This window comes from Athene noctua, chromosome 6 (assembly GCF_965140245.1).
Source record: "Athene noctua chromosome 6, bAthNoc1.hap1.1, whole genome shotgun sequence".
NCBI classification, from domain to species: domain Eukaryota; kingdom Metazoa; phylum Chordata; class Aves; order Strigiformes; family Strigidae; genus Athene; species Athene noctua.
This window is the reverse complement of record NC_134042.1, coordinates 45434322-45447652: the sequence shown is the minus strand read 5'-3', so window position 1 is coordinate 45447652 and position 13331 is coordinate 45434322. Positions and strand designations below refer to the sequence as shown.

General features: G+C 39.0%; 1 protein-coding gene across 3 annotated transcripts in view; it reads right to left on the bottom strand.

Annotated features, from left to right (window-relative positions):
- SYNE2 (spectrin repeat containing nuclear envelope protein 2) overlaps positions 1-13331 on the bottom strand; it is a 195187-nt gene that overhangs the window by 103332 nt on the left and 78524 nt on the right. For all 3 annotated transcript variants that reach the window (XR_012633818.1, XM_074908851.1, XM_074908852.1), the window contains exons 48-55: positions 10556-10711; positions 9892-10157; positions 6659-8765; positions 5085-5407; positions 3937-4081; positions 2997-3212; positions 2346-2611; positions 1399-1555 (exon numbers count right to left, since the gene is read on the bottom strand). Coding sequence is in view for 2 of the 3 variants with exons in the window: in XM_074908851.1 (XP_074764952.1) it covers positions 1399-1555; positions 2346-2611; positions 2997-3212; positions 3937-4081; positions 5085-5407; positions 6659-8765; positions 9892-10157; positions 10556-10711 (3636 nt within the window). In the remaining variant the exon portion in view is untranslated. The remainder of the gene's footprint in view (positions 1-1398; positions 1556-2345; positions 2612-2996; positions 3213-3936; positions 4082-5084; positions 5408-6658; positions 8766-9891; positions 10158-10555; positions 10712-13331) is intronic.

The window sequence follows — 13331 nt, the reverse complement described above, 5'->3', positions numbered from 1 at the left end:
TTCAATAAATGCAATGGAGGCCTGAATAATGCTATAGATTTTATAGAAACTAGGTTTTCTTTGGAAGTAGGGGTGAAAATGCCCTGCAGATTTTGGATTCCTGATGTTTGCATTAGGTAAAATGACGGAATTTTCATTCATTTCAGGTGAATCTTCTCAAAAGGAACAGGCCTGCTGTGACATACTGCTACAAAGAAATAATTTCATGAGATTGCTGCTAACATTTGCTTGTGCCAACTGCTGTCAGGAATAGGAACAAGGTCTAAACTCACTTTTGTGTGAGTTTAAGTGCTCAGAGTTTGGATGTGAGGGAAAAGAGGCGGCATCAAGCACCTGCAGTGGTAACATTTCCTCCTAGACACAAAGAACTCAGAAAAAGAGTAGACCCAGCTCTAAATTCTAATTCTAAATAATTTTAAATAGAAAACCATCCCTTTCAGACAAATTCACAAGGTTTCACCACAGTAATGCTGGCTCACAGGTTTTCAGAACTTCCTCAAGATGTAGTTAACATTTCTCTCTCATGCCAACCCCTATGAAAATACTCATATCTGTCACCATGGTCTTTGACTTCTGTACTTTTTCTAGCCATTTGCCAGCTTCAAGCATCCATCTTCTAAAGAAAATATTTGGTGGGGACCCCCAAATATTTTTTATACAAGACTCAGCAGAGAGCCCAAACTTGTAATAGACCTTAGTAGGCTAGAATAAATAGATTAGAAAGTTCTACACTGAAAAAATAACTTGATTAAATATAAGATAAAATAAATTTTTGATCAAGATTTAAAAATTTAGATAGTAATATAAAGAACAATAAGACTAAATTGAAACAAATATAATTAAAATAATATATAAACCCACATTCAGGAAATGTTAGGAATAATACCATTTCATAAAATCAAGAATTCAAAGATGGATAAAAATAAACTGAAATTATAGAAATTTATGGACTGGATTGTTGCAGAGTGCTAGTTGCTGCTGGTGGAGACTGTGGTCTTGATCACAATTTAATTTTTAAAAGGCATTTGTCAGACTGACTCCCTGATGTGGGACATCAAATCTAGAGCACCCGAAGCTGCCCTGGCTAGGTACGCAGAAGGGGAAGAGGCACAGGATTTCACTAAGCAATCCTTCCTAAAAGGCATGCAACTGGCTGTGAATCTCTCTGCAATCTGGAAAGACTTCTGTGGCTGCTAACTAGACTACACAGCGGGAGAGGAAGGCAAACCAAGGACATGGCAGGGCCAGTCATATTCTGCCAAGCCAAATTCGTTCTCTTTAAGTCAATATACATATGCATATACTTTGCCACTAATTTTATTTGGAGCAAGTTCAAGCCCCAGCATTAAAGAGAACATATTCTGAATGTCCCCACACGGTAACAGAATCATTACCAACCTCCAGTTGTCCTGCCTTTCCAGCCGCATCTTGTAAAAACACAGATGCAGCGTTCTGTAATGCATTTGTCACAGCACTTATTTCTTCAGTGATCTTGTTCCTTTCCTGAATCTCAGCTTGTACAGAATCCTTATGGTCCTGAGACTTTTCATACAACCTATGAAAGATTTCAAGCAAGAATATATTGTTAGACTTTACACTAAGAAAGTGTAAACAAGAAGCATGCTTAATACAGATAGTTTTAAAATATATATTTTGAACTACATTTGTCTGTATTATTATTTTCTGTAACTAAATTTCTGAGTTTCTGTCATTTATTGTCTCAGTTTCTTCAAAAATGAATCTTCAGATATTGCTAAACAAAGTATATTTGGTAGACCAAATCAGATAGCATGCATATTTAAACAACAAACAGAGGTCAGGTTCTCAGAGTCTGAAAATGCTGGCAGAGCAGATGACGTTCACAAAGATTTCCAAATCAAAAAGCAGGCATGGAGAAGTGTGAGTACAATCACAGATTTGCAAAAAATATTTGAGGCAAATTTTAAACAGACGCACTCACTTAGTAAGGCAAAAGTTGCACTGTTGCAAAAAGCACAAGGTCTGATTTTCCTAAGAGTGGAAGACCCACACATCTCATTCAAGTTCATAAGAGCTTGGAGGGTCCAAAATCATCTGTCATCCCTTTTGATTCCTTCTAAATTTGAACACAAATTGCAGCCCACACACAATGTGGCCAGGCTCAGGTCTTCTCCCCAACTACTATCTCCCAGTGCCCATAATGAAGACAGCAGATGGGTTAGATGGAGCATTGGTCTGACGCAGTAGGGCATTCACTATCATTTTAAGTGCATTACAGCTTTCATATATTCTTTAATACCCAATAAAACACTGTGCTTATAAGTAGTCCTATGTCATATCTTCAACAGAAATTTCACACCACTTACTTTTTACAGCGATCCTGCATGGCCTTTATCTCACATAAGGCAGGAAGGGCAGCTTCTGCCTCGGTATTTTCAGATATATTCAGGATGTTTCTTATTCGGTGAAGTAGTAAGAGTAAGAGGAGCTGTTGCTGGTTGATGTTTTCCTCAAATGAGTTCACAAAATCTAGTAATTCTACTAGTTCCTCTCTGGTGGCCTTTTCTTTCTCTTTAAGACTTTCTGGCTGTTCTTCCTGGAGCTTATCGAGAATTATTGTTTCTCGTTCCAGCTAAGTAAACAGCATGTCAAAGCATGAGATAAAGTGCTTTTTTATTCCATCACCTTCAGTTACATTATTCATTTACTCATATGCATGACTAAGTACTGAGAATTACATAGCCAGAGAACTCGAACTTCTGAAGTGTGCCAAAAAATTCATGTTTGCTCTAACAAAGCACATAACCACACACAGAGTTGTTCTGTGTTCAGAGAATTTGTACTATAAATATCTTTATCATTTTTGACTCCAGGTTCAAGAAAGGCTGGGGATAACTGGCTGATCAGTGGGTGGGTGGGAATTGATGTTCTACACTGATGTCAGCCCCTTACACGTCATTTTACTGAGGGCCCCATCCATACGTTCCCCAAAACTTACAGTTTGTTGAGCAACTCACCTCTTCATTGATGAATTTCCATTCCTGCTTTAGTTCTTCACAGTTAATTTCCAGCCCTTTTGCTGCCTCAAGCAAACTCAGCCAATTTTCCCACAGCACTGTTACAGTCCTGACCAATGCCCTGTCACTTCTCCTGCATAATCTCATCAGCTCTCCAGAGACCTGCCTCAGCTCCACAAGGTCGTCTTCAGCCGAGTCAATGTTGGAGACTAAAATCTTACAGGAAAAATAAACAAGTAAATAAATAAAACAATACAGTCAGAAGTGTTAATGAAGCGTTCAGTAACGTGATTTAGAAGATCCTCTAATAAAATGGCAATCACTCCACTGAGCTGGTTGAATACAATTGTAATGAGAGAATTCTGTTGGCTAAGATTGGAGAAAGACAGGCTAAAGAAAACAGACAAAACAGAATAACATTGTGCCCAGGCAATTGGGTCATTCTTACTTCTTTCTGGTTATTTGGAAGAGAAGAGAAATGAGCAGGAGTTACATATATATAAAATGACAAGCCTGTAATATGGTGAGTACTAAAAGAGAAGAAGGTTGATTATAGCAGAGGTCTGGTGGGGATGCAGCAAGAGAGTCTTGGGTGAGGAAACTGGAAATTCTCTGATTTTCAATTATGGGGAAAACAGCAGCAATGTTAGAAATCTGATCAGTCCTGGTCCTAAAAAGAAGCAACGAGGAGTCTGAACAGAAATGCAATGCTATCTTAAGCACAGGTAATATTTGATTTCTACAGCAATAAGATACACTCACTTTACATGGCCTAGTATAATCCGGTTTTTTTATAGGTATATAAATACATTCTGTGGTTTTATATATACATAAATACAGGATAAAGTATTTCACTTCTTTCTGTTATGATATCATACGGTGTGCATAGCTGCATCACAGTTTTGCATGAGCTTTTCAAGTTCTTCAGAGCCTCTCTTACCTTGCTTTCTTCTAAGTGCTCCAAAGCTTCTTTATAAGACATTGGTATTTGAGACAAAGACTGTCTAAGCATCTTTTCCAGTTTGTGAAGATGATTACAAACCTTATCTTTGGTTTTTGTGTAGCTTTTGTATTTTTCAAAATACCTGTAAGGAACAATTAACAGACCAATTAAAATTTGTTGTTGTTTCTCCTCTCTCCAACCATAATGCCCACTAGAATATAAAGAAAATAATCTTCTGAACTAGTAATCCTCACTATTTTGCAAGTTATCTTCAGTTAGCATTTGTTACACACTTCAGTCTGATACCCGAGGTACTTTAGAGATGCCTCAGAGGTAAAGAAATATAGGTATGTATATCCATATATCAACCATGGAACTGCTCAAAAGAATTGTATGTCTTGATCTAGGTCTCCATCCTCCTCAGACTTTCCCAAAAATTAGTTCCCAGTTTGTAACACACATTCTATCTGTCCCTACAATCTGTGATCTGTACAAATTCTAATTTCTTATTCCTATATCTTATCATTTCTTTTCTATTACCAAAGTCTTTAAAGTAATCCGATTCTTTGATTATAAAAGCAGCTTTTAAGGTTATGCTCAATAGACCCAGAAGCACTGGATCATGAGCAAGCCATTTAAAAATCCTTTATCTCCCAATTTTTTCTGTACCTGAAACAGAAAAAGTATCTGTATCTGAAGGCTCTTCAGATCTCTTCATACCTATTCAAAGGAAGGACACTATGGCCTGTATCTTGTTTGGTCTTTACTTTTTCAAGACATCAGAATAGCCTATGGAAGTCATGCATTAGGGCCCCTCTGAAAACTATTCTATAACCTGCACCAGCACTAAACTAGAGACTGTGGAAATGTGCTTTATTCTGATTCGGGCACACTATGACCATCAGTCAAGCACCATACATACTTTTTAGAATATACTAAAAATTATTGCGTTGTAAAGTGTTAGCAATATGCTTATTGTATGGTAATTTTACTTCCATTACAGTCACATCTGGGAACAACAGAAATGCTTACAGTTCTTTCTGCTGAATTACCTGGATCTGTCAGAGCAGAAACAACACTGCATTTATTATCAGTCAAATTTCTCATAATAAGGAACATGATCTAGGAAGAGCTCTTAAACCTACCTCTGTTCATCAGCTTCCTTTCTCTGAGCCTTCTCCCTTAACGTCAAACTTTTATTGACTAGTTCGGTTAAAGTATTTTCCAGATGTATTTTGTCTTCTGGTTTCACTAGGTTTTTCAGTTTGGAGTACAGGTTTTCTATTTTAGCCTTTGCAGAGTTGAACTCTTCTTGGTTCCATTGTGGGGTTTGACAGACCCCCTCTGAGCTACCAAGCTCTGCTGCAGCAGACTGGACTCGAGCTTCATAGTCCTCAAGGATCCTGGTAGCCTCCTGAACAGCCTTGGTATAAAGCTCACCAGTCTTACATGCTTCCTCCAGAGCTCTCTGAAAGTGTTAGAAAGATAAAGAACAATCAAGAAGGACTGTTGTGCTCTTCTAGATCACCATATGGCCTTTTCAGAATTTCACACTTGGCTGTCTTTGAGACCAACATTCCCAGAACTGGCCTGGGGAGGTGAGGGAGGACACATGGCAAATGCACTCTGCTACCTAAGTAGTGACAGAGCAGTGCTGCAGCCTATGGATTGGTTGCTCTCAAGCATAGGAACAGGGGTTATGAGGGAAAGCCAATACTGGAAAAGTCCAGAGAGAAGGGTGGCAGGACACAAGAGCTGTAAGATCCGTTAGGGACATGGAAGTATACGTCCTGTTCAGACAAGGAGAGCCCACACATTGATGCTTTATTTGGCTCCAGGGAATACCTCCACCATGACTTGCCAAACTTCTTCTCACTAAACCCTCTTCTTATATGTATTTATGCACAGAATGATGTGTGACTTTGCCAGCTCTTGGATTCCCACAGGGCAGAGAAACTTTGGCACTGTGCTTCCCACACAATACTGAAACAGTGAAGGTGAAGCACAGCAAACCAGGAAACCTGGCAGCAGGACCATCAGTCCATCAGGGATGCTAAGTCCCTCCCTCAGTTTTTAGCCACTACCTCAACATTCCTCATCCCTCTAACAGTATCTGTTCCAGTTTGAGTGGACCTTTCCTGACAAAGCCATCAAGACTTGGGTCCATACTCCAGCAATGCCTTAGCAATGCCTCATATACTTGTGTTAAAGGCTTGGACGCCAGTTGCCTTTCCTTTGCTCACCTTCCTGAGGCCTGATCACATTGAGTTGACCTGTGCTTTACTCTCCTTGATCATTCCCAACTGGTAAACTTTTTCTTTACAGTAGAAACAAGGAACCTATGTTTTTTTCATCATTGTCACTATTGAAAATGTTATATAAAATCAGTCCCAAGAATAATCCCAGGACAATTGCACCCAGCCTCCCTTCAGCTCAATATTTAAAGAAAACCTTTTCCTTCCTCCCCTTTACCCTTCTTTTCTTGTGCTAATCCCCACTACCTGATTATAATCAAACTGAATACAACTGGCTTCTTTGTACCCTTAGTTTCTTATCATGATTCCCACCACCAATGCAGAGATGATGGTGAGCCAATTCAGTTATTAGAATAAAAGGAGAATATAAGTAATGAAAATATAAATGCTACAGTCACAGACACCTAATCTAATTATAGGGAAAAGACATACGGCCATACCTTACTTTTATTAAATATACTTACAACACGGGCAGCAATGTCTGTCTTCAGTTGTATTTCATGATCTTGCAGTGTCTCTAATTTTGCTTCTATACCAGCAGTAAGAGATTTTTCTTCCTGGTTTTTATTCTCTTTTTCCATTATACATTTAAGAGCTGAAAACTTTGCTTGCATCATATTCTGAATTGCTTCCCATCGTATCTTTTCATACTGCATTATTTTTCTGTCTATCAGAAGTGGCTGCTGGAGCTCTAATTCAATATGGTTTATGATGTGGAATATATGCTCTACTTCATTCTGGATATCTTCCTTGTTTACACACTGGTGACCAGAGACCAAGTTTTGAAGAAACTGATTCAATTTCTCAACATCTTTTTCCAGGCTCTTTATTTCTTTCCTCTTAGATTCTTTGAATGGTGTATCAAAGACCTCATTTTTGTTTATTTGATTTGCTGCCTCCTGGGTTAAGTGCAAGATTTGTTGAACTGTCTGAAACTGAATCTGTGCAGATATAAGATTCTCAGCAGGAGAAGAGCTAGAGCTATCATTTAGGATGTTAGCTTCTTTTTTTACAGTGGATGTCAGAGTCTGGATTTCATTTAGCAATGCTTGAATCTTATCACATTCCCTAACAACATTATCAAAGCGTATTATCTTCCCTTTAATTTTATTTTTAATTTTAATAAATTTAGTTTGCAATTCATCCAGCTGCGATGAGTCCCATTTTAGACCTACGCATTCAAAGATTTCTTTGTACTTCATTATTTGTGACAAATTGAACTGAAAAGCTAATACTTTTTCTTTAAGTGCTTTGCATTTATCCTTCACTTCCTGCTTGGCACCTAATAATTCATCTTCTTCCAGGTTCATTTCACCACACTGTACATCATTAAGATCTTGCTGCAATGAAGTTATTCCTTCAGCAAACTCTCTGTAGACAGATATCTTTTTTTCAACTTCATGAAGTTTACTCTGAATTTGTCTCTGTGTCTTCCTTGCTCTATTCTTCAGACTTCTTAACTGATCAATCAAAAACAGTTGTTCAGACAGGCTCAGTTCCCCAGCTGTGACCTGACTCTCTTTACAGTGCAATGAAATAAGCCCTTCTATTTCTTGTACATCCTTTAAAATCTCCTTTAAAATGGCTTGTTGATTGATTAATTCTGACCATGTACTGGTTTGGTTCGTGTCAGGCCTGGCAAGCATCTCAGCGTTTTGAAGCTGACAGTGAACTTTTTCTACTTCTGCAGTAAGTCTTTGCCTCTCCTCCAGCTGGAGCTCTAGGTGCTGTAATCTTTGAGCTGATTTTAAAACAAGAGCCTTGTATGAATTCTGCAATGCTTGCAAAAGGAAAGTCATATCAGAGATCTCCTCTGGCTTCAAGTTGGGAATGATGTGCTGGAGCCCATAATCCAGTGATACAATCACAGGCTCTCTGTTTAGAATTTCTGTGTTCATAAGCTGACAACTTCTGATCTGTGATTTAACATCACTGGGGAAAAGCGCTGCTTTCTGATCAAGAGTGGACAGTGAATCTTTCACCCATGCAATATTTTCTTTCAGCCTCTTCATCATTTCGTGTTTCATGACAGCAGGACCAGTGATCTGAACATCTCGAGGAGCTTGTTGCGCTGATAATGCTTCCAATTTACTCTGCAAATCGTGTATAGAGTTCTCCAAAGCTACCTTCTCTTGATCACTCCAAATTCTTTTCATCTGCAGTTCAATCCTTCTTTTTAATAGAGAAAGACCGTGTTTAATGTCCTGTAGCTCTGTGGTCCAAAGTACAGGGTAGCTGACTTTTCCTGCAGCTGAGGAATAGAACTCTGCTTGTAAATACTGTTCTTGTATCAGTCTCTGAATATCCTGTGCTTTGTTCATAAGCAGGTTAAATTCATCAATTTCTGCCACAACTTGATCATGTTTCTTTTGTACTGTTTGTTCCATGTGTTGCCACCATTGCTCCAGTTGCCTCATTTGGCTTTCGGTGAACACTCTATCCATGCATGTTAAATGCTGAGATAAACTTTCTTGCTGAGTTTTCAACTGGTTTAAGACGTCTCTTTCTTTTCGTAAGGACTCTATGCATGCCTTAATTTTCTCCAGAAGAACTGTGTTGTTCATAGGACCCCTGCAAAAATATGAGTAGCGTTTAAAAAACCCCAAATTTCTCCTAAAACTTGGACACATTTTAAAAAAAGAATGTCACTGTTTAGAAAATAATTCACTCACTTTATTCACTTAATTGCATGTATCTCTCAGTGTTCTCTCACAAATTTTGTAACCACTGTTTCTGTATCATTATTCTTGCTTATCTGTACAGCATTCATTATTTCTAGATATCTCTGCAGGAAAGGTATATTCTAATGTACGTTCTCTAAAATTGGAGTATATATAATATAGAATGTGTCATTTCCTAAAGGAATGTAGCCTCCATTTAAAGTTAACAATAAGAAAAAAATTTAAAAATCAACAATAGTGTTAAGTCATCTCTAAGTGAATTAACAACATTTTATGGCAATTTCTGATTTACAATGTAGATAAAACTTAGTTATAAGAAAAATTTCAAAATTTCTCATTCACTCAAGGTTAATTTGGAGTTCATCTACTCTTTTTTTTCTCTCCAGGCATATTTTGAAATTCCCACCTAAAATACATTTAGCAGCTAGATTTTTATTCAACTTTTTAAAAATCTCTTTGCAAATGTTATAAATTATTTAAAATATTTTCAAATTATTATGATACATTACTGTGACTGATGCGTTAGTTCCATGTTTTGAAAGTTAATTCAGGTACTGAATACTTTGCACACACTGGTTACCTCTGAATCAGTACTGTACTTACTCATTGACATATAATTCTTCCTACCAAATAAGGTTAATTTTCAGAGTAATGAGATATTTCCCTCAGAAAAAAATTAGAACCAATGAGTCCTTAAAATAAGTTAATATTTCATATCTGCCCTCTTTTTGAAAAAAACCTTTAATATGGCTTTTACATAGTTTTTTAGCACAGCAACCATTTCTTTGTTTGCCTAAAAAGCAAAAAGAGTAGATGTTTCTGAAGAATAGCAGAGAACCACCAGAAATGCTTGTTTAAACTTACAAACCTGTGAGACTTCTCTTGCTACCTAACATTAATGAGATGGATAAAAACACCATATTCTTGTCTGAGCATTACTGAAGTATGGCACAAAGTTCAGTCCAGGACCATATTTGTTCTGCAACTTATTAACAGAAACCCTCCACTATACTTACATTTTTATGTTGTCTTTTTCTGTTGACAAATTTTTCATTGAGGACTGTGCAGCAGAAAGATTTTTCTGGTACTCATTAATTAAACAGTACTGTTGTTGCTTCACTGCCTTAACAGCATCTATTTCTTGAAGCAGCCTGTCCCAGCAGGGCACCGCAGGCTCTGTGGTTTGCATCTCTGCTCTGTTTGATACTGTTGTACTGGGAAAGGATTCTTGACTATGACACAAAGATTTTGCTTTCCATGTTTCCAGTTCAGTCTGTAAATTCTACAATCAAGCCCACCACAGAGGGGATTAAAAGAGGATCTGAAACACTTGCAGCTTTCAACACAAAATACAGTTAAATACTGATACATCTACAAACACATGCTTGCTCATTCACATGCAAATGAGCACGCATGCCTGTGCACCTCATGGAAGCACAGGCTCAATCGTAGGTGATCCACTACTGCACTCTTGAAGAGCAGTACAAAATACAGTATTTACATAGGCATACTTGCATTAAGTCACAGTGCTTGCAGATTACCTGGTAGACAAACTGACTAATCATGCAGTCAAACATCACATAAGACTATATGCAGTAATTTTGTTCTGCCCAAGTGAATCATAATTCTGTAAGTGTCTCACTACATTAACAATGAGGAATGGCTTTGCAATTTCCATACCTCCAGCTCTTTTAGTTGTTCATTTATAAGCACAATATCCAGTTCAGACACTTCTTTTTTCAGCTCATTGACCTTTTGTTCCTCTTCAAAATATTCAGTGTTTACTTGCACTTCAGGAAATAGTTCCTTCTGGACAAACACTCCTGGACCTGTGTCCTACAACACAAAACAGGATTCTTATTTCTAAAGGTCCTACATCAAGTTTTCTGACTGCAACACTTTGTTTCACATGTTTAAGCCATGGCTAAATCCTGCTGTGGCTAAATCCTGCTGTGGCTTCTCCCATAGTCTCTGTGGGTCAATCAGGACCCAGGGGCTGGAACCTCCATCATGACCCCCCACCTCTGCAGTCACCCCAGTTTGACAGCACTGCTCAGATAGCTATGAAATCTCTACCGATCATTTTAAGTTTGAAACTCTGATATCCCCACTTTCAAATAACATCCTTCCTGCACCCACCTCTGCTACTGATAAATTCACAGGTCTATCCCATCTTCTCCCCCTCTGCCTTACACGTTCAAGGACCTTTCACCTTCCCTCACACTCCCATTCCTTCTGCTCAGCACCTGTCTCAATATACTGCTATGTCCTTCACCAGGACCATGTCTTTAACTGTTCTTCACAGGGCCACTCATGCATGAAGGAGCTTTGTGTGACACACAGCCACGGCTGCTACTGCCAAAAGTGCTATCCAAAATCAGGGGTAAGGTGAGAGCGTTAGGGAGCCATGTCTCAATGTGGGTGAGGAGGAAGGGAATGGGGGGCTCCAGAGCCAGTCCCTGGCACCACCATTGATTCCCACAATGACAGAAAGACAAGTCACTTGGAGCATGGCCAGGTTTAACATCAGCTGAGCTGAGGTTATTGCCCAAGTGGATGCTCTTAGCCAGCTCCAGTTCAGATGTAAAACACAATCCTCTAGATCACGCAGACAACTACATAAATGAAATGTCACAGGTTTATTGGGTCACATGGCAATACTTTAAAAATCTTCCTGCATTTCCATTTGCCCAGTACTTGTCTATATCTGGTGTAAACTGGGATCTGTTCCATGTATAGACTTCATGTGAGTGAATGCATACAAATATACAGATATGACAACACTGTGAGCTTCTCCAGGGTACCAATGTATAGAAACAGCAACAATAAAAAAGTCTTGTTTCATAAACTTACTATTTTACAAGGAAGCAGCCAGCTATCCCTGCAACCATATCACTCGTAAGCTCTTGAGCTATCCAAAATATACCTGCTTCCAAGTGTGGGAAACTTGTAGCACATTGTAGACATTGTTGGAAAAGAATATTTCTATCTATTTGAACTCTTCTGGTTATTTTCAGTCAAAACTGAAGGGGACCACTCATGAAATAGTCTATCAGAGAACTTTTCAATTTCTTTGTGTACATATCCATAATGGCTGTCTGTATCAATACAGACATAAGATTTCATCTTAGGTGACTCTGGAGTGCCATAGAACTGAAGTAAGGAGGAAAACTCAGCTAAGCTATCACAGAATGAGGAGAAAATCCACTTTACCAGATTGAAATATAAACACATCAAAACACACAGAAAAGTAAGTGTCCTGGCACTAAGAAAAACTTCAGGATTGCTGTGCATGTTTTGCTTGTTTGTATGATCTTCTCAATGTACACCGTCACACTGCCTCCCTGGATACACAGACACATAGTGTGAATCTTCCCCACACAATAGTTATAATATTTCCCACCATTTTTCAGTCCATCAGATGGTTGGAGAGGGAGGAAAATATGAGAACGGAAATGGGTGTTGCTAACCAGCTACTGTTCTTCAGGTATAAAGCCAGGGCTGCCCTGCTGACTCTTCACAGTGCAGGCCTGTGGGGAACCCCAGACAGGACTCTGGCTTCAGGCTAGGGCATAGCCCACAGTCTAGATCCTTTCTTATCCAACATCTCCTCGGAAATTCAGCAGAAGTTACTTCCCCTTCCCTTTGCAAGCTTCAAACAGATTGAGTACAAACACTTAAAGATCACGTTTAGAAGTGAAAAACAGTCAATATAGAAATAGAATACAAATAGAATAGAATAGAATAGAATAGAATAGAATAGAATAGAATAGAATAGAATAGAATAGAATAGTTTTGGTTGGAAGGGACCTACAGCAGTCATCTAGTCCAATTGCCTGACCACTTCAGGGCTGACCAAAAGTTAAAGCAGTTATTAAGGACATTGTCCAAAGGCATCTTAAACACTGGCAGGCTTGGGGCATCAAACACCTCTCTAAGCAGCCTGTTTCAGTGTTTGACCGCCCCTCAGTGAAGAAATGCTTCCTAATGTCCAGTCTAAAAATCCCCTGACACAGCTTTGAACTATTCCCATGTGTCCTGCACTAAATACCAGGGAGAAGAGCTCAGCATCTCCCTCTCCACTTTCCCTCCTTGGGGAGCTGTAGAGAGCAATGAGGTCACCCCTCATCCTCCTTTTCTCCAAACTAGAGAAGCCCAAAGTCCTTAGCCACTCCTCACAGGACATGTCTTCCAGCCCTTTCACCACCTTTGCTGACCTCCTCTGGACACTTTCAAGGACCTCCACAGCCTTCTTAAATTGTAGGGACCAGAACTGGACACAATATTCAAGGTGAGGCTGCATCAACACTAAATACAGTGGAATAATCACCTCTTTTGACTGACTGTGTTTAATGCACCCAGAATGCAGTTTGCCCTCTTGGCTGCCAGGGCATGCTGCTGACTCATATTGAGCTTGCTCTCAACCAGCATCCCCAGATCCCTTTCTGCAGGGCTG